General features: G+C 43.7%; 2 protein-coding genes across 2 annotated transcripts in view; one reads left to right on the top strand and one right to left on the bottom strand.

Moving 5' to 3' along the window:
* Positions 1–25499, top strand: part of LOC125723083 (cytohesin-2-like) — a 341447-nt gene that overhangs the window by 46880 nt on the left and 269068 nt on the right. The window lies entirely within an intron of this gene.
* On the bottom strand, positions 11902–13953 carry LOC125723100 (serine/threonine-protein kinase pim-1-like). Its single transcript, XM_048999538.1, has 5 exons — positions 13851–13953; positions 13308–13483; positions 13118–13162; positions 12315–13034; positions 11902–12216 (listed from the first exon to the last, which is right to left on the bottom strand). Exons 1-4 carry the CDS (start codon positions 13951–13953, stop codon positions 12648–12650), a joined length of 711 nt encoding a protein of 236 aa, XP_048855495.1. The 3' UTR covers positions 11902–12216; positions 12315–12647.

Genomic DNA, 25499 nt, shown 5'->3' with positions numbered 1-25499 from the left:
TGGTGGTTATGGGTGATTTTAATTTACCAGGGATACAGTGGGACACAGTCTCTGGCTCTTCTGTAAATGAACTGGAGATGGTGGAAGTGGTACAGGATTGTTTTTTTACTCAGTTTGTTAACATCCCTACCAGGGGAGATGCCATTCTTGATCTTGTTCTCTTTAATAACCAGGACAGGATTGGAAAATTAGAGGTTTTAGAACCACTGGACAGTAGTGATCATAACATGGTTAAATTTCAGGCTAATTTTTGTGTCAGAAGAGCAAAATCCAAAAGAAAAAAGTATATTGTGAGGAAGGCAAACTTTAATGGTATGAGACTGAAAGCTAAGAATGACATTAAAAGTTTCTTCCAATGTTTTATCTCCAAAAAAGCTCTAAAAGCTGAAATCACCAATTTACAGGATAGTAAGGATTTTATAATTGAAAATGAAATTGATATAGTAAATGAATTTAATGATTATTGTACACGGGTGTTCACGGTAGAGAACACAAATAACTCACCACCATTTAGATTAATTGAATTATTAGTTTTCCAGACGTCCTTAAGCTCAAAGCTACAGGGTTTTTACAAACTGTATCAGTCTGAATATAATTGCTAGAATATAAAGTGCAATACAAATACAATTTATTATTATTATTATTATTATTATTATTATTATTATTATTATTATTCTCAATGGAGCAGTGATCGAAGGACACCGGCAGATGTTGTGGCAGGTTGATTCTCCTGAGAACCCTCAGGAATTACAGTCTTTGCTGCACCTTCCTGATCAAGCAAATTCTGTTATTTGTCCAGGTGAGGGCCTCCGATATGTATGTGCCCAGGAACCTGAATGTTGACACCCTCTCCACAACTTCCCCATTTATCACCAGAGGCTGGTGACCCACCCTTTTCCTACTAAAATCAATGATGAGTTCCTTTGTTTTCTTCACTTTCCAAGTGAAGACAGGAGTCCGACAGGGGTGCTTGTTATCCCCGTTCCTCTTCCTCATCGCTATCAACTGGATCATGAAGACATCCACCAGTGAATGCAGAAATGGAATCCAGTGAACCTTGTGGAGCCAATTGGAAGACCTAGACTTTGCAGACGATCTCGCGCTTCTCTCCCACAGTCAACAGCAGATGGAAGAGAAGATCAATGTGCTGGCAACCACATCATCACAGGCTGGACTCAACATCCACACGGAGAAGACCAAGATTCTTAAGACCAACTCCAACAGCAACAACTCAGTCACGGTGAATGGAAGTTCCCTGGTGGAGGTACAGTCCTTCACCTACCTGGGCAGCATCATCGACCAGCAGGGTGGAACAGATACAGACGTCAAGGCAAGGATCGGCAAAGCAAGAGCCGCCTTCATCCAGCTCAAGAACATCTGGGCTTCCAGAGAACTGACCTTGACCACCAAGATCCGACTGTTCAATTCCAATGTGAAGTCAGTATTGTTGTACGGGGCCGAAACCTGGAGGAAACCAAAACCAACATCCGAAGAATCCAGACGTTCATCAACACCTGTCTCAGAAAGATTCTCCACATCCGCTGGCCAGACACCATCAGTAACACCAACCTATGGGAAAAGACCTACCAACCTTCAGTAGAAGCAGAAATCTGGAAGAGAAGATGGGGATGGATAGGGCATACCCTCCGCAAACCACAAACTGACATCACCAGACAGGCTCTCAGATGGAACCCCCAAGGCAAGCGGAAGAGAGGCCGTCCAAGAAACACCTGGAGACGAGACCTCGAGGCAGAAATGACAAGGATGGGCTACACCTGGAGTCAACTAGAAAGAATGGCCCAGGACAGAAACCTCTGGAGATCTACCTTTGGTGGCCCATACCCCAGGGGTTGGAGGGCGAAAATGAAAAAAAAAAAAATTATGTTATTATGGTCTGTTTTGATAATGGCACTACTGTGCAGGTTTTTAAACAGGCAGGAACAGAGCACAGTGACAGAGATGTATTAAAGATGTTTGTGAAAACCCCAGCCAGCTCCACGGCACAGTCTCTTAGCACCCGCCCTGGGACGCCATCAGGACCAGCTGCTTTCCGTATGTTGACACTGCGAAGTGTCCGTTCTACATCAGTACTCTGCAGGATGAGCTCCTGCCTGTTGATGGCTGCTGCTGGGGCCGTAGCAGTCTCTGCAGCCACCCTCTCATGGTGGCCGAAGAAGTGATCGAGCTCTTCGGCCAAAGGAACACTGTTGCTGGTAGATAAGTTGATACTGCTGTTTTGGTCTGTGATGTGCCGTATCCCTTGCCATCCGCGCCTGGGATCGGAGCTGCCGAAGTGGCTCTCAATCCGCCTTCTATAGGTCGCCTTTGCGTCTCTGACGCCCCTCCTCAGCTCCAACCTGGCAATGCTGTATTGTTGTGGTCACCCGACCTAAAGGCCATGTTACGCATCTTTAGCAGAAGACAAACATCTTTGGTCATCCATGGCTTGTTGTTGGGAAAGATACAAATTTGTTTTGTGCTGGTGACAATGACCATGCAGTATTTTATATAGTGAAGAACAGTGGAGGTGTAGGTGTCGATGTTAGCATCCTCGATTATGGACCAGTCAGTGTGGTCAAAACAATCCTGCAGCTGTGCAGATGCTCCCCCTGGCCACCCTCGTCTTACTCTAGGAGCTGGTTTCACCATGTTAATGAGTGGTCTATATGCTGGAGTTACATACAGGGAGATGTGGTCAGACTGGCCCAAATGAGGGAAAGCTGATACTGTAAAACCCTGCTGGATATTACTGTACACATGGTCTGCAATGTCAGCTCCTCTTGTACGACACTGAACATGCTGGTACAATTTGGGGAGCACAGTCTTCAGATTCGCTTTGGTTAAAATCACCTGCTATTATACACACCCCTGGCGGATGGGCACTCTGTTGCTTTCTAATAGGAGTTAGCAAGTAGCACAGAGCTATAGCAGTGTTAGCTTGAGGGGGATATTAACAGCAGCAATCATAACAACCGAGTATTCCTTTGGTAGGTAAAAGGGGCGACACTTTACAATCAAATCCAGGGAGCAATGAGTGTCAGTGATTTTAGCATCTGTGCACCAGCTGTTATTTGTGTACACACACAGTCCACCTCCTCTGCTCTTACCGGAGTCGATCGCCCTGTTGGCGCGTGTATAGTGCGTCCGGGTAGCTGGATAGCCTCCTCCGGGATTGTCGAACCGAGCCACGTCCCCACAAACACCATAAAATACCTAAGAACGGGAAGCGCTTTACGGAGTGCTGAGCCGCTGTGTGTGCACGCGCCGCCATCTTCGGATATCCTAAGAAATGTGGTTCAGTCGTGTGTAGTCTGTGTGCAGACGAGGAAACAAAGGCACAGTAATAGGAGATAGTTGACTCATATACAGAAATGTGCTTTTGTAGGGGGATCCACACACAGTCACCAGACAGGACAGAGGGGCTTATCTGCTTCTCTCTGTACCAATAGTACCAATAGTACCAATGACTTGCCACTGGGTGCCGTCCATTTACAAAACCAAGCAGAAACTCCAGCAAGCGCCAGGATCGTCTCCCAACATTGATTCAGCTGCAGGATGGGGCACCATGTCAAATCATCACACTTTCGGACCTCATCATCATGGATTTTAACGAAACTTGGCAGCTGATTTGGTCACATGAGTAACTCATGAAACTGAAATTGGGCGTGTCTGGGATCAATATTGGGGGAGATTTAGGCAAACAAAGTTTTAACTTATTTTTTTTTGGGGGAGGGGGGGCTATGACTTTGACTGGCTATATTTACCTTGTCCAGCTCTATAGATTGACCAAATTATATGCCATCCCATATGAATAATTACTATGTAATAACTGATTAAAGTAGTAAAATTCAATAACAAAAAAAAATCTATATTTCAAAATTGATACATTTTTACTAAAGCTAGATCATAATGTCATGAACATCTCCAGAAAATGTGGCCTTTGGTTTTTAAGGTGTTGCTGAGAGATCATGATGTAAACGTAGCGTCACATGGTTTCATATCACTAATGGGCCTTTTTAATGGCAGCCAAACTGACATGGAATAGTATAACAAGCAGAGGTGTAAGTAACAGCATTAGTTAAGGTTTCTGTCACGCCCGGCTCGTCCGCTCCTCGTGTGTGCCACGCCCCCTGATTACCCACGTGTACTACCCTGATCGTCTCCTGCTGTGTCCGCTTCCTTTGATTAGTCTTTGTGTATTTAAGTCCTGGTCTGACCTGTTCCCCTTGTCCGTCATTGTTAGTTGTGGTTTGGTGATGGTAGTCTTGTTTCCTGTTCCAAGTCCCCGTTCCACAATAAACCCCAGCTTCGCCCCGATACCTGCCTGTTTGCCTGCTCTGTACCAGCCAACCCACACGATCACCGCTTACCTCCGCCGTGGTCGTGACAGTTACAAATATGCTACAATGGAATTTAATGGAAGCTTCATTAATGTCATTGCAGACACCTGTACTTGCCACACCACTGAAAAGGCCCACATGGCTAGTAAATATGGCTAATAAATGCCCTGCATTCATCAGAGGTGTGCAAATCAGTCCAGTGTAAGTGCACACTTATGGATTCACTCGACTTTACAAGCACCAAAGGTTATGTTGCGGCTGCATATGATGATGATTGGTGGCTAGGATGTGTAGAAGAAGCTATGCCCAGCACTGGAAAGCTGAGACTGAGCTTTATACATCCTTATGGAACATCTCCATCCTATTCATTCCCATGCCATCCTGATAGACTTGTTACGGATCATCAGGATGTGCATTTAGTAGTTGAATCTGTGACAGCAACAGGGTGGACATACACACTTTCAAGCAAAGACACAATAGCTGCATCAAAGGCTCTGATAGACTATAAATTGAGAGCATAGCAATTGTTTATTACATTCCCACGTTCCCTTTAAACAGTACTGCTTGTATGTAACTTATGCATTTGTGGAAGTAAAATTGTACATTGGTAGCCCGGGAGGGGAGGCATATTGGGTCTGTTATGTCTTAGGCAAGAAGAGATTGTTTTGAATACTGTGTGACCTCGCTTCGCGATAGCTGCCTGCAGTAAGTTCCGCAGACCCTGAAGAAAGCTCTTTTACTGTAGGCCTAATTCTCTTTTTTTCAGTTACTTTGGCAACATTGTCATTTTATTCATTTTTAATAGTCATTTAAAACTTAGCAATTTAAATTATATTTCCAGAGCTAGTTCTGGCAATAGTAGCCGTCATGAAAAAAGATAATCCCGTACCATGCATTGATCACTAACTGCTATTCTGCTACTGCTAACAGCATTGTCAGGAATTGTGGTTTTGATACACACTTCAGATGAGTAATGATATCTCAGCAATAACTCAAAAACCAAAGACCAAATTTTCTGGACATTATGACATAAGTAATTATGGAAAACCAATGAATTCGTTCCCGGCCCCAAAAAATTACACCTAAATATGTTTTTTTTTTGCATTTGAGCACAAAATGAACAGGATCAAACAAGAAGAGCATATACTAAACATATCTAAGCACATTTATCAAAGCAGTAATTTGTAAAGTAAGAAAATAAATCTATCCAAACAATGTGTAAAGTTAAAAACAAACCAATGACACCATTTTGATAAACCCAGACACAGCACTACTACCTTGAGTCATACTAAGGGTTTGTATTTATTGTAGGAACAAAAGCAAAACATTTAAAGAAATAAGAAAGAAAATTGAGTGTACAATATGAGAAAAAAGATGCACAAATAACACTTACAGTAGTAATAAAAAAAATTAGAAAAATACACTTACCTTGTCCAAGACTTAATCTGCATATTTGTCATGCCCGGGTCGTCCGATCCTCGTGTGTGCCACGCCCCCTGATTATCCTCGTGTGTGCCACGCCCCCTGATTATCCACGTGTGCTTCCCTGATCTTGCCCAGCTGTGTCCGATTATTTTCGCCCAGCCTTGTCTATTTCAGTCCATGTCTTGCCTTGGTTTTTGTCCGTCGATTGATGTTAGTCGGTGTGAGTACTAGTGTTTTGTCCCGCTCTCCCCCCAGCCTTAATGTTAGTCGGTGTGAGTACTAGTGTTTTGTCCCGCTCTCCCCCCAGCCTTAATGTTAGTCGGTGTGAGTACTAGTGTTCTGTCCCGTGCTCCCCCCAGCCTTAATGTTAGTCGGTGTGAGTACTAGTGTTCTGTCCCGCTCTCCCCACAGCCTTAATGTTAGTCGGTGTGAGTACTAGTGTTCTGTCCCGCTCTCCCCACAGCCTTAATGTTAGTCGGTGTGAGTACTAGTGTTCTGTCCCGTGCTCCCCCCAGCCTTAATGTTAGTCGGTGTGAGTACTAGTGTTCTGTCCCGTGCTCCCCCCAGCCTTAATGTTAGTCGGTGTGAGTACTAGTGTTCTGTCCCGTGCTCCCCCCAGCCTTAATGTTAGTCGGTGTGAGTACTAGTGTTCTGTCCCGCTCTCCCCACAGCCTTAATGTTAGTCGGTGTGAGTACTAGTGTTCTGTCCCGTGCTCCCCCCAGCCTTAATGTTAGTCGGTGTGAGTACTAGTGTTCTGTCCCGTGCTCCCCACAGCCTTAATGTTAGTCGGTGTGAGTACTAGTGTTCTGTCCCGTGCTCCCCACAGCCTTAATTTTAGTCGGTGTGAGTACTAGTGTTCTGTCCCGTGCTCCCCCCAGCCTTAATGTTAGTCGGTGTGAGTACTAGTGTTCTGTCCCGTGCTCCCCACAGCCTTAATGTTAGTCGGTGTGAGTACTAGTGTTCTGTCCCGTGCTCCCCCCAGCCTTAATGTTAGTCGGTGTGAGTACTAGTGTTCTGTCCCGTGCTCCCCCCAGCCTTAATGTTAGTCGGTGTGAGTACTAGTGTTCTGTCCCGTGCTCCCCACAGCCTTAATGTTAGTCGGTGTGAGTACTAGTGTTCTGTCCCGCTCTCCCCCCAGCCTTAATGTTAGTCGGTGTGAGTACTAGTGTTCTGTCCCGTGCTCCCCCCAGCCTTAATGTTAGTCGGTGTGAGTACTAGTGTTCTGTCCCGTGCTCCCCACAGCCTTAATGTTAGTCGGTGTGAGTACTAGTGTTCTGTCCCGTGCTCCCCACAGCCTTAATGTTAGTCGGTGTGAGTACTAGTGTTCTGTCCCGCTCTCCCCCCAGCCTTAATGTTAGTCGGTGTGAGTACTAGTGTTCTGTCCCGTGCTCCCCACAGCCTTAATGTTAGTCGGTGTGAGTACTAGTGTTCTGTCCCGTGCTCCCCCCAGCCTTAATGTTAGTCGGTGTGAGTACTAGTGTTCTGTCCCGTGCTCCCCACAGCCTTAATGTTAGTCGGTGTGAGTACTAGTGTTCTGTCCCGTGCTCCCCCCAGCCTTAATGTTAGTCGGTGTGAGTACTAGTGTTCTGTCCCGTGCTCCCCACAGCCTTAATGTTAGTCGGTGTGAGTACTAGTGTTCTGTCCCGCTCTCCCCCCAGCCTTAATGTTAGTCGGTGTGAGTACTAGTGTTCTGTCCCGCTCTCCCCACAGCCTTAATGTTAGTCGGTGTGAGTACTAGTGTTCTGTCCCGCTCTCCCCCCAGCCTTAATGTTAGTCGGTGTGAGTACTAGTGTTCTGTCCCGTGCTCCCCCCAGCCTTAATGTTAGTCGGTGTGAGTACTAGTGTTCTGTCCCGTGCTCCCCACAGCCTTAATGTTAGTCGGTGTGAGTACTAGTGTTCTGTCCCGTGCTCCCCCCAGCCTTAATGTTAGTCGGTGTGAGTACTAGTGTTCTGTCCCGTGCTCCCCCCAGCCTTAATGTTAGTCGGTGTGAGTACTAGTGTTCTGTCCCGTGCTCCCCACAGCCTTAATGTTAGTCGGTGTGAGTACTAGTGTTCTGTCCCGCTCTCCCCCCAGCCTTAATGTTAGTCGGTGTGAGTACTAGTGTTCTGTCCCGTGCTCCCCCCAGCCTTAATGTTAGTCGGTGTGAGTACTAGTGTTCTGTCCCGTGCTCCCCACAGCCTTAATGTTAGTCGGTGTGAGTACTAGTGTTCTGTCCCGTGCTCCCCCCAGCCTTAATGTTAGTCGGTGTGAGTACTAGTGTTCTGTCCCGCTCTCCCCCAGCCTTAATGTTAGTCGGTGTGAGTACTAGTGTTCTGTCCCGTGCTCCCCCCAGCCTTAATGTTAGTCGGTGTGAGTACTAGTGTTCTGTCCCGTGCTCCCCCCAGCCTTAATGTTAGTCGGTGTGAGTACTAGTGTTCTGTCCCGTGCTCCCCACAGCCTTAATGTTAGTCGGTGTGAGTACTAGTGTTCTGTCCCGCTCTCCCCCCAGCCTTAATGTTAGTCGGTGTGAGTACTAGTGTTCTGTCCCGTGCTCCCCACAGCCTTAATGTTAGTCGGTGTGAGTACTAGTGTTCTGTCCCGTGCTCCCCACAGCCTTAATGTTAGTCGGTGTGAGTACTAGTGTTCTGTCCCGCTCTCCCCCCAGCCTTAATGTTAGTCGGTGTGAGTACTAGTGTTCTGTCCTGCTCTCCCCCCAGCCTTAATGTTAGTCGGTGTGAGTACTAGTGTTCTGTCCCGTGCTCCCCACAGCCTTAATGTTAGTCGGTGTGAGTACTAGTGTTCTGTCCCGCTCTCCCCCCAGCCTTAATAAATACCCGTTTTCCCCGACTTTCGTCTCCTTACCTGCTTCCTGTCCGCTTTGCTGCCCGTTCGCTTACCGCGCCTTAACCGCGGCCCCTGACAATATTCGAAGCTAGAGGATTTTTTTCCGGGGGGAGAAGAGGGGGTTATTTTTTGGACGGAAAATTTCCTTCCATAATGACTGAAGGTTCATTGTTTATTTTTATTATTTCTCCGTATTCGTTAATTTGTTCGTAAATCGCAAACTTTTAGGTTGTAACATTTGTACAACTATTGCGTAACTTTTTGGTGAGCAATGGCTACCAAAATGATATAAAGTTCAGTGTATTACCTGATATTTTCAATTAAAAAGCACTATCACCAACAAACGATTCTATCACAGCGCATGCAAGGCTGAGACTGAAGCGTTACCCTTTGTTTCCGCTGAGAGCCGTGCTGTGTGACTCATTTCCCCGCGTGTACAAGTTATTTTAGGTCGGCATTCACAGTTTAACTTCTGAGATTCAGATTGAGTTCTAGGTAATTTTTTTTAAACTGGTTTGTTCGATTTTTAAGAAATTTGAGTTCTAATGAGTTCAAATACTGAGAACACTGTATAGGTTTTTTTGTTACTGAATTTTTAATATGTTAATCGGTTATTACATAGGAGGTGGCATGGCGGTGCAGTGGTTAGCACTGTTGCCTCACACCTCTGGGACCCGGGTTCGAGTCTCCGCCTGGGTTACATGTGTGTGGAGTTTGCATGTTCTCCCCATGTCATTGTGGGGTTTCCTCCGGCGACTTCTGTTTCCCCCCACAGTCCATAAACATGCTGAGGCTAGTTGGAAATGCTAAATTGGGGGCAGCCGATGATTTTCTGCGCTGTCTTGATCTCTTTCTCCTCCAGTCTGCCTTAGTGCAGCGGGAAAGTTATACTGTGATACAGTATGTTAGAATGCTCTATGTTAGAATGCTCTCAATGGTGGAGCAGTAGAAGGTCACCAGCAGCTTCTCACTGATGTTGTTCTTCCTGAGCACTCTCAGGAAATGCAGATGCTGCTTTTTTCCGATTTTTTCCGATTGTGGTGCCCAGGAAGGTAAAGGTCTGGACCCTCTCCACGCAATCGCCCTTGATGTGGAGGGGAAGTGGATCCAGGAAGTGGGCCGGTCTGCAGTCAGAGGTGTACAGGGTGTAGAATAGTGGGCTTAGCACACAGCCTTGTGGGGAGCCTGTATTCAGTGCCCGGGTGGAGGAGAGATGGGGTCCAAGTCTTACTATCTGGGGCCGACTTGTGAGGAAGTCCTTGATCCAGGAGCAGGTGAGTGGGGGGAGTCCCAGGTTGTGCAATTTGGAGATCAGGATGTCGGGGATGATGGTATTAAAGGTAGAGCTGAGGTCGATGAAGAGCATTCTGACGTAGCTCTCCCGATTGTCTAGGTGGCTCAGTGCGATGTGAAGGGCGATCGCTATGGCATCCTCAGTTGACCTGTTCGTTCTGCAGGCAAACTGATAGGGGTCAAAAGATGTAGGGAGGTGGGTTTTGATGTGGTTTAGGACCAGCCCCTCTAAACACTGATGATGGGTGTTAGTGCAACTGGTCGGAAGTCATTTAGACTGTGTGTGACTGATTTTTTGGGTACCGGGATGATGGTGGCGGATTTCACACAGCCTGAGATGGTGGCATGTGTCAGAGATAGATTGAAGATGATGGTGAAGACCTGTGAGAGCTGGTCAGCACAGGCTCTGAGTACTTTCCTGGGAACACCATCAGGTCCAGTGGCTTTCCTGGGGTTCACCCTGCTGAGGAGCTGAGAAAGTACTTCTTCGGGCCATGTGATGTTGGTCTTAATCAATCTTAATGTTTGTATAAACATGATCTAATATGTTCTCCCCTCTGGTCGGGTACTTTACATGCTGACAGAGCTTAGGCAGAACGGACTTTAAGTTTGCCTGATTAAAGTCACCAGCTATGATGTGTACGCCATCGGGCTGAGCCTGTTGTAGCTTATGAATGGTGTCTGACAACAAAGAGAGAGCTAAGCTAACGTTAGCATTGGGTAGTAAGTCACAACTGTGATTAGCACGACTGTTAACTCTCTCGGTAAGTAAAAAGGACGGCATTTAATAGAGATGGACTCTAGGTCCGGTAAACAGTGTGTATGTATGGTTAAACTATCTTTAGACCAATGTTTATGTACGTGAATGCACAGACCGCCTCCTCTGTTCTTACTGGAGTCTTTCTTTCTGTCCCAGCGGTGCATGGTGCGGCCCTCTAGTTGTACGGCTGCGTCCGGGGATCAGTGGGTGAAGCCAGGTTTCGATATTATTGAAACACAGCAGTCGCGAACGTAGCGATTCCCCTCCATAAGAACTTCCAGCTTGTCCATTTTGTGGATAATGGATCTCGCGTTGCTGACTTACATATTCGGGAGAGTTGGTTTGTGGGGGTCTTTCCACAGTCTCGCTAGCAAGCCGGAGCGACATCCCCGCTTATGCTTACGCTCACGTCTCCGGCTGCCGGTGGCGATAACAATTCACAGAGCACCCGGAGGTCTCGCTATCTCGTTTGGAAAGTTGTAAGAGCGGCGAGGCTCCTCTGTGATTTTTTTGTTGCGTGCTGAGGCCCATGGCCAGTACCTCCTGACGGCCGTATCGCTTTGGATACGCACAGATGCGCGACAAACAAAGAAGTAGCACTAAACATGAAGAGCCACAAGCCGCTGCGCCTGTGCGCGCCACCATCTTCAGCATCATCATAAAGGTGCATTCGACAGGGAATTTTCATTAATGGTGCCCCACAGGTCCAGAAGGTAAGTGCTCTTCTGGCAATATGTGTGATCTGAGTGGTTCCAGAAGAACTGCAGTGAAGAACTGCTCCCACAAGCTGGAGCAGAAGTGTGACATCCTTCTGCTCAGCATGATATAGCAAATGCTAAGCTATGCAGAGAATTGTTCTGATGAAATGTGCTGACCAAATGAGAAACAGAGGCTGGTGTGGCGAAATCATGCAACATAATCTCTTTCCAGACAAGTACAGAATTATTAACACTTAGTGTTTCTTATGCATAGCAACATTAGCTTTAGCTTACACAACCTTTAAGACATTGAGGCCAAGCATGAGAGACAGAATGAAGGTGTTTGCAGCAAGAATGACCTTGGCTCTAAGGCAGGTGCAAAGCCATTGTTGTGCAAATCATTGTAGCTGTTACAGAATGTGGTGCTCAGCAAAGGTTCTACTTGTAAAATATAACAGACTCCGACTCTCAATCAATCATGCTCATCCGAAGTAAGGTATCGAACACGTATCACCCCAAGATGTCTGGATTCCCTCTGGCCCAACCATTGTTTTAATTCAGGTCAAATCATTATGATATGACTTGGATATTCGGGGAACCAGGATATTGTGCATCAACTAACCACTGTTACCAAGAAATCAGAACAAATGAGAAACACCTATATAGAGCATTTGTGAAAGTAAATCTTTTATTTGACAGTTGCGCATTATTTAAGATGATCATGATTACAGAAGGTTAACAAAACAATATTTTCTTGTTTGACCTTCAGGTCAGCAGTCACGTCTGCTGCAGCCATGGATGGACCTGAATCTCCTCCAATGTCAGCCTATCCGCCACCTTACGCCTCAGGCACCGGCGAATCAGACTGCAGCAGTCTGTTGGAGAATAGATTGGCAGAGTCAGAGAGTTAGTCAGAAAAAGAACACTCCCTGTCAGGAGACTCTAGTCGTGGGACAAAAAGTAAGCAGCTCACCAGGAGAGACCCATGAGGGGAATATCAAGCAGCCTGAGATGATTGCCCTCTTGTTGCGGAAGGGCAAGTAGCCGCACACTAGCTCATAAAGTGTGAGGCCTACAGACCAGACCGTGGTGGGGCCAGCTAGGTACTCCCCACTCAGGAACAGCTCTGGGGGAGCAAAGTCCTCTGTTCCTGAAATAACAAGGCAAATGACTTACTGCAATGAGTTAGGTTAGGACCGAAGAATACACATCCAACTCCACTGCAGGGAGTTATCACAGGTCCAGGTTACCTGCTACTTGCTGTTAAAAACAGGGGTTAGTTTGACAGGTTTTTAATTAGCCTCCCTTACTGACCTGAATATTCCACATAGGGGGTGTCCTTCCATTTGTCTCCACAGCCAAAATCAATTAGTTTAACCTCCAAAGTGTCCGTCCTGATTAACAGATTCTCTGTTTTGAGGTCGCGATGGAAGACGCCTGAGTCCTGGCAGTGACGCAAAGCCTGGAGCACCTGGACCAGCACGTGCCTTGCAACATCTTCTGAGAGGTAGCCCCCTTTGCTATCGCAGAATTCGTACAGATCCTGGCATGGATCCGGCCTTTCCAGGATCATAATGTAATCTTCTGGTCCACTGAACCAGTCCATGAGCTTCAGCACGTTGGCACAAGATGACTCATGGCTGACGAGCATCATTAGCGCCACTTCCAATGGGATGGGCCCGTCAAGTCCAGGCTATGAATGGGAGGGCAGGGTGTACATATATTAAGGCAGAAATTCTTGCAAATAAACCAAGCTCCATGAATGAAAACACTTACCAGTTCTAGCTCCTCGTCATCCTTTCGGGCATGTTTGATGGCCACCTAGAGGGAAAATTTTTTTACAAATTTAGTGTAGTATATATTGAGAAAACATAGGCTTTTACAGCTGCATCTAACAGGTATAATAAAAGGGATCTCTGGAGAGATATAGCTATGCATGTCATGACTACACCATTTGGAGACTTACTGGGAAGCCATCGGCCTTGCGAGTGCCGGCATACACGGCTCCATAACCACCCTCTCCCAGTAGCTCCCCCTGGTGGTACAGGTCCTCCAAATGTTCTACAACATTAAGCAGGTACACTTCAGAAAGAGTCCACACAGCATTTTCTATACGATAACACAGTTGCAGAAACTTCACTACTAACTTTAAATACCGTGCATTAATATTTCTTTATTGCATGCCTACCCTGAACTTGGTCTGTTCATTCAGTATTATCTTTAGTGTGCCTATTACATGCTACAGTCAGAATAGGCTCAGGTTCAGAATCAAAGCAGCCACAATATTGAATCAATTTGGGTACATGTTTGTTTACAAAAAACATTCAGTGGCAATTTTTATCAATTAATGAATTAATTATTGCTTTAATTTATTTGTTTAATCTATAGGTCCAGTACATTGTTTACATCTGTTCTTGCAGCAAGCCTTATTAAAAAGATTTACATTGCTTTCTTAATAATAAATAAGTTATGTGTAATTTTCATGAACTATCAAAGCCAGTCGTCCAACCTTTGCGAGGCCCTTTAAACCGCAAATCGCCTTCCATACTCTCTCTCCTTTTCTTGGGAGGAGATTCACAGTCAGAGTCGGAACGTGATCGTTTGACACCCATCGTTTCTCAAAGCAGGACGCAAATGAAAGTTTTATAGCTGCGCAGGATAGGTGAGCGTCATTCGAATATTGTAGATTCTAGAACCACTGACGTCATCATGCACGGGCTTTCCTGGGCTGCAGCCCAGAGCCCCCCCCCTTGCAAAATCTAAAAAAATATATTTGATGATATTATTTTGCAGTAATATAATTAATTGTTAATTTGCATATTCTCCCCTGTCTACGTGTTTTTTTCATGGTTAGAGTTGTTTTTTATTTTTTTTTAACAATATACAAACATAATGCAAGATGCATAACACATACAAACTACACTTTAAAGAACGAGCAGTACACATCCTTTCTCATTTGCAAAGCATTCTTCAAGGCATTATATAAATTGATAGTTTTTACAGCTTTTCGGTAGGTCATTGACAGGTGACGTCACTCGCTAAAGGCGCAGTGTATTGTGGGTCGAATCGCCATTTTGGATGTATATAACTCAAGTGGCAGCATTTGCTTGTGGCATTATTCTTTTTAAGATGGGACACTTATGCTGTGTGAAAGGCTGTCATACTAAGTGACATGGCAGAAATGGCAGAAAGGTGTAGCACCGCATGACATTTTTTCGGTTTCCCACTTGGAAAAGGGGATACGGACAGCAGGTAGCGGAGGTAACGAAGAGGCATCGGGTGGCCTGTGTCGCAGCGGTGAGAGGAAAGGAGATCACTGTCAACACGATATCTCCCTTAATGCGTGTTTGCTCTCGGCATATTCATAAAGGCAAGCAAGATGTTTTTTTGTATTTGTATTATTACTGAATATGCATTTTTTTGTCTTCTGAAGTATTTTCACATTAATTAAACTACGCTAGCAAGCTAGCCTAACTACAGAGGGTGCAGAAATTGGTTAATCTGTTCGTGTTAAATTAGCGTTACAGAGTGAATGCTTTTTAAAGACAAAAGTAAACAGCAAAATTGTAATGACACGTTTGTCAGTGCATGTATGTGTATATTCGCGTGCGTGGATTATAAGACACAGTTCAGGATAAGGCTGTCACTGCTGTCCACTGACAAACCAATGCCCAACTATAGTTTAAGTTTAGAAACATTTGCAAGTACGGTTTCTAACGTTTCACATGATGTCTGGAAGGAGCTGTATAAACTCATTGTATATCGAGCCTGTATTCTACTTGCCAGTTAACCTTATTGGTCATATTTAAAATAAAATATATGTCCAATGATATTTTTGTGGTGTTCTTGACTCTCTTCCTTTCGTAAACACCTAAATTACTAGTGTGTTTTCGTAATGAAAATTGATTATTACTGATTACATAAAACATTACATTTTTGTGTAGAAAAAAAACACTGAATATCAAGTTTAACCAAATGTGTTTACATCCACGATACTCTAAAAATGGCGAATGGGGGCGTGTCAGACAGTGCAGACACGTGACTGACCAAGACCCAAAGGGATGGATGAATAATTGTTACTCTGTTCTCTAATAAGCCATGGTTCTTTCGTTCTAAAGCTAAAAGTATCTCCGACTAGTACACCAAAAATCACGAAGTGACCAGGAATCTGCCATTGCGGTTCTGTTCAGCTACAACTAAGGCCACTTAAAAAAAAAAAATGGTTCTCCTTTTTTTTTGGAGGGGGTGGGTCAGGCGGGCGGGATTTTTTATTTATTTTTTTTTTACAAATTTTGATTGACTGTTTGGACTTTCAAATATGTAAGAAAATACATATTTGAAAATACATACCGAAGAGAGCAGACCTACTTAGTACGCCTCCTCAGTTCTTCCAGTTTGTTGCGTTTCAAATATATTAAATGTAGGAAAATACAAGAATGTAAATTCCTTGATCCATGTGTATCTCATAAATGCCTTCCCAACTATTGATTTGGATACTTTATGTTGATGTTTCATTCGTGAATATAAAAATGATACTATTTGAAACTAATATTCTGTTTGTCATTCCCATTCTAAATGAACAACCAAGATTTTAAAATATATATCTAGAAAGAAAGTGTATTAAAACATGTTAAAACACGAGGAATTTACAAAATACAGGAACCTGAATGGTTGAACGAGGAAATGCAACTCTACAAACAAGTACTTAAGAACATGTACCACATCACTTCCCCAGATTTAAATCTTTGCACCAGCCCATCTCAGGTAGAGACAAATTTAGGTTCATGAAACCATTCCAAGACTAGGATTACACAATGTGGATCAATCGTCGATGTGGAATGCGCGGGAAATTCAAATTTCATAATTCTTGGGCATTTTCCATGCGATTTTTACGAAATAAAAAAAAATAAAAAATTCGGGTCGGAGGCATTTTTGCGGGTCGGGAGGGGACGAGAACCATTTTTTTTTAAAGTGGCCTAAACTGTTAAACCCATCACATACTAAAAGCAGTCTAATGTTTCTGGCTCAGTCATAAACAGTTTATCTGGTTTGGGAGAAAAATTAACAAAAATGACAGAGGAGGAGAAAAGTGAACAAGAGCAGATCACCGAAAGCCAGTCGTATTCTGCTAAATGGAAATACACTGGAAACCACTTGTAATGATCATGTTTGTCTGGGTGAAATTGATCATTATATGCGGCTGGTCTTTAATATTGTCTTTTTCCTTCTTTATGTCTCAGGCAGATTACCATATAATTCCATTTGTATATTTATTACATGAATCTAAGGACAGAGTCACTATTTACTCACTATTTGTGAGTGAGAGTGAATGGTGTGTGAGTGTGCCCTGCAATGGGCTGGCCCCCCATCCTGGGTTGTTCCCTGCCTCTGGCCCATTGCTTCCGGGATAGGCTCCGGACCCCCCGCGACCCAGTAGGGTAAGCGGTTTGGAAAATGGATGGATGGATGGATGGATGGATCTAGCTTAATGAAAGTGTAAAAATTACTCACCATAGATAATCATACATTTTTATTTAAAAATGTAAAAATATAAAGTGTCCCCAACGAACATACAGTTATTGCACATATGAAATTTAAAGGTGAAGCCGGTGCATACCTGAATCATACCGCTGAATAAGAAATTCTGATTAGAATTATACTGTAATAACTATCAGCATCCATTGATATTAAAAAAAATATTTTGCCATATCTCTCAGAACTACGAGAGGACAGCCAAGGCTGACCAGTTGGGGGCGCTAGGGCACTGTCCTTCCTGCTGGAAAGGATATTTGTTTTTAATAATCTGTAACTGCTGATTTTAACTATTTGTGTGTTTTAAATGCACGATAGCGTTAAATTCATAAAATATAAATTATCGTGTTTGGGGGGAGCTTCATGTTCATCCCCTCTCTCTTAAAATCTCTTCTGCGGCACTAAAGAAAACGGCCAGTCAATGCAGCAGCGCGTCTAATTGCTGACACAAGATATGCACATAGCAACATGAATTCAGCCAATCATGGGTAATGGCCACAATCCACTCACCTACAGTAGAGGGGAGCTTCTCCAACTGCAGTCGGCTATCACCTCAAGGCCGGCAGTTGCTCTTCCTCTGGAGTTTCGCCTGAGTAAAAGAGGGAGGCGAGGAGGTGTATGCTCCAGACTGGGGAGGCGACCCTTCAGACCAACGCTACTCCCCATCATACTGGCCAATGTATGTTCACTCCAGAATAAAATGGACTTATTGCATGCCAAGTGTCGGGTGGAGCGGTATCACCTATGTTATTGCCCTGACTGAAACCTGGCTTGATGACACCATCTCAGACTCTGAGGTTAGTCTCTCTAATTTTATGATCTGGCGGACTGACAGGACGTCTCAGTCAGGTAAGAAGTGGGGTGGTAGGGTCGGCATCTTTGTCAACGAGCGGTGGTACACGAATATTAAAGTACACCGCATTATTTTGTACACCTGACAGAGATGCTGATTCTATCTGTACGCCCCTTCTACCTTCCGTGGGAATTCCCTACTGTAGTAATTAGCTGTGTCTACATTCCAACAAGCGCCAACACCAAGGCAGCGGCGGAGCTAGTGTGTGAGGACGCCAGCTCCATGACGGCAAGATATCCCGACGCCCCGGAGTTACTGCGAGTGATTTTAAAAACTGTAATCTTAACGCTGTTTTGCCATCTTTTTATCAGTATGTGGACTAAGAAGCTTAATACTCTGGACTTATGGTACAGTAAGATCTCTGACGCCTTCATCGCGCGTGTACATCCTCCACTTGGCCACTCTGACCACAATGTTGTCCTCCTGCTACCTCACTGCAAACCAGAACTGAAGCGCATTAAACCGCATGTGCACCTGGCCACCCTCTGGTCGGAGGAGGCAATTGAATGACTATAAGGTTCACTTGCATGTACAGATTGGGACATTTTCCAGGGTGATCAAAACCATAAAGTTTCTGTAATTACAGACTACATCAAGTTTGTATTTATTCCACTATTCCCACCAGTACTGTCTGGAGATATCCTACCTACAGACCCAGTATCACTTCCCATGTTAAGCACAGCTTGAAGGAAAAACACAAAGAATTTCTATGCAAGGACTGGTCGTCTGTCCAGTCACTCAGTAGACAAGTAAAGAATGAGATAATCAATGCCAAACTCAAATATAAGAATAGACTGGAGCAGGAGTTCAGTACAATGAACATCAAACAGGCCTTTTGGTTACACACTGGTCAAATACCCTACCATGGCCTTCATCCCATAGGTACTGATCTTACAACTTTTGCTGACTCCTTAAACTCCTTCTATACAATGTTTGATAAGCAGAACTACTCTGCTGACTGTGAGGAGCTGCTCAATGGCCTTCCCTCTGATGATCCTACAAACCCTCCCTTTACTGTAGAGGACATGAGGCAGCAGCTAAGCAGATGCAAAGCTGGCCAGGCCGCCGGGCCTGATCGTGTACCAGCTAAAGTTTTGAAGCTATTCGCCACAGAACTAGCTCCCATCCTTCATTCCATCTTCTGGAACTCGTATAGATTGGTGACCATTCCTGCAATTTGAAAAACTTCTACCATCGTCCCGGGTGCTAAGAAACCTCGTCCCTCTGAGCTAAATCATTACCGGCCAGTAGCACTCACATCGATAATAATGAAATGCCTAAAGAAAATTATACTTCATATCATCCAGCCAGCTGTCAGACCGCAGCTGGACTCATACCAGTTTGCCTCCTGGGTGAAGAGCAGAACAGAGGATACTGTAGTATGTCTCCTCCACTCCCTTCTCCAACACCTTGAATCTCCAGGCACCTTCGCTACTGTCCTCTTCATTAACTCCAGTTAAGCTTTTAATATCATTCAACAGCACCAGATGCTCAAGAAGCTTCTTCAATTGAACATATCCCCATCTCTCATCCGTTGGGTCCATAATTTCCTCAGCAATAGACCACAGATTGTAAGGATAGGCACAGCCAGATCAGCAACTGTGATCAACAACACTGGACCCCCTCAAGGGTGTGTCCTCAGCCCCTTCCTCTTTACACTCTATACCAATGACTGCATTATTTTTCTAACTTTTTCAGTGTGAGATGAAGCTACTTCAGAAAATGTACATTTTTTCTAACCCATTTCACAAATATTTACAAGGGCTGCCAATAATTGTGGAGGGCGCAGTAGCTTCTCTAGCTATATTTTTATCAGTGAGCTCCCTTGCCTGCAAGTTTTCTTTTACATATTCTGCAACACCACCTCCCTTCCTGCTTATCTGGTCCCTACTATGTAAATGATTCTCACTGACTGAACAACATTGAAATAATTGCTGTAATCATGTTACAGTTTACTATGAAATGTTTCTGTGCAACTGGTCAGCAAAAGAAATGGGTGTGCAGAGGCCTAACAGTGAGGATACGTAAAGACCACCATCCTCAGCCTTAGCAAGTGGTCCATCAACGTCAAGCGGATGACAGTGAACAGCAAACCCCAGTTCTGCCAACCATAGTTACCCCATCAGCTTGGAGGGAATCAGTGGCTGAGGGAATGCGGAGATCCACGGGGAGGAAGGACCCATTCTCTGTGCCTGAGTACGAGATCCACCACTGGTCCGGAGTGAGATACTGGTCACGAGAGGCAAAGAAGACATCTGTAAATGAAAAATCCATTCTGGACCTTTGTAATGCCCTGCAGTCGTTTACTCTCTCTTGAGGGGGAGCATTATAGATTTCTAAGGCTAACAGGATGTCCAACACCCAGAATTGCATTTAAACCTTTAAAATTATAAAATAAATTCAGTCTGATATTGTGTCAGCCAAATAGTGTCATCAATATGCATCATAAATAAAATGCATAGCTTATGGTGGACCTAAATTTTCCAAACAAACCAGAAATCATATGAATCATGTCAGTGCACTTCGTACTGAATTGCACTGCTATAGTGATGTATGCAGGGTTTCATCTATTCCCTTACATAGTCATGTGTGACGTATTGCTGTAATGCAATTATTTCTTTATTAACTTCCCATTCATTTGTGTTCCTGCCACTCTATAGCTAAGTACAAACATTAAATGCCAAAGGCATAGCGGAAACTCGATGAGCGCATTTGAGATCCATGGATGGATGTCATCTTCTCCTCGACTGTGAGTGTTAATGTCTCAGCCCCAAGATGCATTTTACCATAGATTACACAGATCCATTCATGTCACTTTTGCAGGCTTGCTTATAATTTGCTGAGCTTCCATTGTGAGTCAAGTGTCCCGGTCATAAGCTCAGGTCTGCCGGTTGCCCCACTGGCCAAACGCCCACAGCCCTGACTTTCTGAGCTGGATATCGTGGTTTTAAGTCCCATCTGGGGTGATTCTTTTTTTACTTTTCCCTGCTGCCTTCTGCTTTGTGATATAATAAATATTGCAATAAGTTTCTTCTTCATTTTCAATTAATCAAACTGTATGAAAACTATATTTGCAGCAATTACAGCTTTGCAGTCCTTTGCCATTAGAGCTGTCCGTTTATGACAATATTAGGGGAAATTTCAATCCTGCAATTCCCAGAGGTGGGACTGGCTTGGTATTTTCTCTGACCTCACGGTGAAGCTGGTCTCACATGAGCTTGATAGGCTGGAGATGTGATGATTCTGTAGGCCAGTCAAGCAGGACAATTCTCTGGATTCCTCATCTTTCACCAGTGTGCTTTGAATCAGCCTTGCTGCTTGATAGAAGTGCTGATCACAGAGGGTGGCATGAGTTGTAAAACAGAGCGGTAACCTTGCTGGTTCATTGCACCTTATACTCTGTGTAAATCACCCACCTTACCAGCACCAAAGCAGTCCCATACCATTTTACTCCCTCTGCCATGCTAGACAGAAGCATGGCAGCTATTCTTTGAAGTTGTGCTTCTAAGGCCAGCATACAAGTTGTATTTTCCCTGTTGAAAAAAACACTGGTAGAGATGGCACAACGAGGCACTGAAGGTTTGAGCCTTTTTAACCATTATATTGAAAACTGGTTCACTACTCGAAGACACAGTGCACATGGGTGACATTTCGTGGTGAAAGTACCACTCCTGATAATATATATATATATATATATATATATATATATATACAGGTATGAATGCATTTGACTGTTCGTGTGTGTGTGTGTGTGTGTGTGTGTGCAAACTGACAGACAGCGTGCAAAGGCTCTTAATTTGGATATGTTTGTGAAACGTTCTGCTGCACAGCACAACAAAGAAAAACAACTGGTCAGTGATAATGAAAAGTACAATCAGCATTGTTTTAACCATGAGAGTCCAAATGCTTAGATAAATTGTCACTTTTTCAGTGTAAGTATGTTCCTGAGCTCCACGATTCTGAATGATAGTCGGTTTCTCACTGAACCTCCATGCCACTCTGTTAAAATCTCTTGCCACCCCATGTAAAATTTTCTAGATCCACCACTGTGCCAGAGCTAAGACTTAAGAATCTTGAGTATTATTTCAACATAAACTTTGCTTGGGTGCTTCATACTTTAAATTAAATATAAATTATGGCAACGTGCAAAACTATTAAGCAAAATGCAACATATTTGTTTTTCATTTACATAATTATATATGTTGATTATGATTCTTTTTAATTCCACAGTACATGCAGATACTACAATCCAAGCATGCACTCTTACGTTAATTGCTATCAGTTTATATAAAGATTTATAGAAATTTCAGTCAGAGACTAGCTTCTGATATAGAAAGAATGTTTACATTTTTTTTGGCCGTGGAATAGTTTTTCAGTGCTGCATGTAGTTTCTCTTTATTGTTTGAATAGGACACACTTACACATCAACAAGTGCAGTGGCAGTTGTGATGTTCTCGCATATGAGAAAATACACGGACAACTTTTATTAAAGAAAACGAAAGGCTTTACTCTCCATACTCCAGTCAATTGCATGCATAGGCCTACTGCCGCATCTCACTTTGCCAACTTCCGCTTCCGTGCGGCTCAGGAGGGTCTGGCTGCAGAACACTGGAAAGGGGTCCACAGCTCAAGGGGACCACCAGAGGACAGATGGAGTGGAACCGGGAACCAAGGGATTTGCCAGTGACTGGCACTCACTGTTGTTTTCGACTACAATAAAAACAGCTGTACTGGCTAAATAATGAGCATACAAAAGGAAAAAAAGACATGGATAGGAATAAAAAAGTAATTAAAAATAGAAAAACAACTGAAGAGTCATTCACACTGAACACGCGTCTCTGCTCTCAGGACGATGATCCTGCCAACTGCGCCAGACTGCGACAGACCGAACTACAAAACTGTAGACTCAGTGGACAGCTGACTACGCCACCCTAGGAATTTCATCCAGCTTTCCATTGAGACTACAGTTTTGCAGTCTGTTCTGCCAGACAATGTATTAAAAAGTGCAGTGTTATACATGACACTGTAATTAGTTCAATTCAAGAGATGTACAATCAAGTTATAATAGTGTGATTATCATAATCACACAAATATATGAATTCCTCTGATACTGAATTAAACAACCCTTTATGCTGTCCCTTATGTGAATTAGTAAAAATGTCCACACCTTTTTCACCATAGCCAACCATTCTCTCCATAGTCATATGCAATTCCAATTCCCCCTTTTATTTATTTTATGGCAGACAAACAGCAGTGTTTCCCCTATCATTATATTAGGGTGCCCCCCGCAGAAGGTCAAGTTAATCTTATTTTATTACATTTTCTATATAGCGTCAGATCACAGCAGAAGTTATTTACTGTAAGGTTACCTTTACTATAGAAGAGCTCTATATCATTGTCATTTTAATAAACAGATTAAATAGCCTTTTGTTATTTATCTTATTTGCACAACACCTTGTCATTTTTGTCTCTATACCAGAGGTGCCCAATACATCGATCGCGATCTACTGGTCGATCGCAAAGAGTGAGTAGATCGCATGACATAAAAAATAGAGGAAGGATGATGCGATCAACCGCGCCAGCTGCTGCAAAACTCCAGTAAGCAACCGAGTCGCCTCCAATTTATTTCTACTAAACTTAAGAGAGGGTATAAAACTGAATGGGGGAGCAGGACCAAGTACGAAGCCAATAACCTACCACTTCCATACGGAATGAAAGGAGGAGTATTTTTTCCCCACAAGGTCATATTCGAAGTGCGTTTGTTTCATCTGTCAGTCTACCATTGTTATTCCGAAGAAGGGAAATGTGGAGCGGCATTTTCGGACTGCTCATAAAAACTACGGCATTAACTTCCCTCCGAAAAGCGAGCTAGAAAGAGAAAGGTGAAGGAACTAAAATCCCAGTTCAATTAAAAAATAATGCATTCATGCCAAAGGGAAATTAATAATAATGATCAGAAAATATGTAGCGTCAGCCACCTGAAAAGCAGAGAAAAATATCTGCGTTTTTTAAAGGGTGATAAAGATGTTTCACAATGGAATTTTCTGCTTTAAACTATCACCATTTTATGCTATCAGCAATCGTTTTTAAAGCCTAACAGTTAATATATTTTCAGCTCGAGCCAAACATCCGCAATAGGCTGCCAGGAGACCATCTTGTAACTTGCATGCGGATCTCAATAAATAGGCCTGACGTTTCTGACTTCCCATATCAAGAGGCTCTAGAAATGTTATTTTTTTCCCCTTGTCCTGTCCGGCAGCTTTAGCAGAATCATGGTCTGAATGCACTGCTGTGCCAAACATACTTGCTTTACCATGAGGGGCTCTATAAACTCTGTATAGACCCCTCATGTTGATCTATTTCTTTTTATTTTAATTTTATTTATTTATTTCAGTTTTAACACATGTAAAAACATTGCAGTGGGTGAGCTGGCCGTAGTGGAGTGACATATTAGGAGGGGGAAAAAAGAAGGAAAAGGAGAAAAAAAAGACAGGAAAAAGAAAAAAAAGGAGTGATAGATTCAGAATGGAATAAACAAAATTATAGTGTGCAGAAAGTAACACAACTATACAAGCATATAAAATCTTAGTGTGTGCTTGGATGGGTGCGTGTGTAGGTGGGGATTGTGATGGTGATAAGGGTTAATAGGAAACACCTGTGAGGGGAAAGGAGGAACAACATAAATTGTCAGCGAAGGAGTAAGAAGGGGGGCCCCATATGCTCGGTGGTGCTTGGAGTCCATGCTGCAGCTGCCAGATGCGGAAGCGCGTGCGCTGGGGGAAAATTACTGCATTGTGGGACATACGGCGAGTTATTGGGGTGCGCAGAGTTGGGAAGCTAATGACGCCGGTCCGCGATTGCTGGCAGCGGCATGGATTCCAGGCGCCACAGGAAAGGTTTGTTGTTCCTTCTAGGAGTTGGATTATGGTTTGTGTTGTGGGTTTTGTTTTCGGGGGATTGGGCTGTCTTCCCCCAACTAGTTACTTTAAATAATATTGTTTGATATAAATTGATATAAATTTTTTTTCCTTGTGTATTTGTGTTGTTTAGGACGAATCACATGTGATTTTGGTGTTCATGGCCCTTGTGTTGATGTGAGCTGCCCAGGCCTTTTTATTGTACACGTGTGAACTTTAGCCGGGTGTTTTAGCTGAGTGTGAAGTGTTTTCCCAAATGTTTTAGAGACTGCTGTGCTGAGATCATTGTGTGGGGGCTTGCGGTGCTGCCTGGGTGCTCCATTCACTTATTGAGGCAGCGACCTGAATTGTGGAATCCTGGTAATAAAGGCTTATTGCTAGACTTCTGTTGTGAGCTGTTTCTTATTCCTGGTGCCCAGTTTAGCCGAGTTATAAACCTGCATCATTGGGGAAAAGTGATCCTCTTACAATTACATTGTGTTGATTACATTATAATGTTTACATTGTAATGATTACATCATGGGTATTTGGCATACATTTTAATATCATAATACTTGTATTCTACGTTATATAGTGCTAAATAATATTCCATAAGAGCAGCTTCACTCCTGAGTCTCCTGCGTGATTGTAGCTCAGGTCCAGCTCTCTCAGGTGTGAGGGGTTTGACCTTAGAGCTGAAGCCAGGGAAGAACAGCCTTCTTCTGTGACTCTACAGCCTGCAGAGAGACAGACAAAAACACTCTGATAAATAAGATCACCAATACAATTATTACTTTTAAGTAAATGTAACTACTTTCCTATTGACAATGTGTTTCCTTTCAATAAATACAGTTTACTACGTGGACGGAATACTCAG

The sequence above is a fragment of the Brienomyrus brachyistius genome, unplaced genomic scaffold (assembly GCF_023856365.1).
Source record: "Brienomyrus brachyistius isolate T26 unplaced genomic scaffold, BBRACH_0.4 scaffold45, whole genome shotgun sequence".
Taxonomy (NCBI): domain Eukaryota; kingdom Metazoa; phylum Chordata; class Actinopteri; order Osteoglossiformes; family Mormyridae; genus Brienomyrus; species Brienomyrus brachyistius.
Note: the sequence above shows the minus strand (reverse complement) of the source record. Positions and strands in the feature narration are given on the sequence as shown.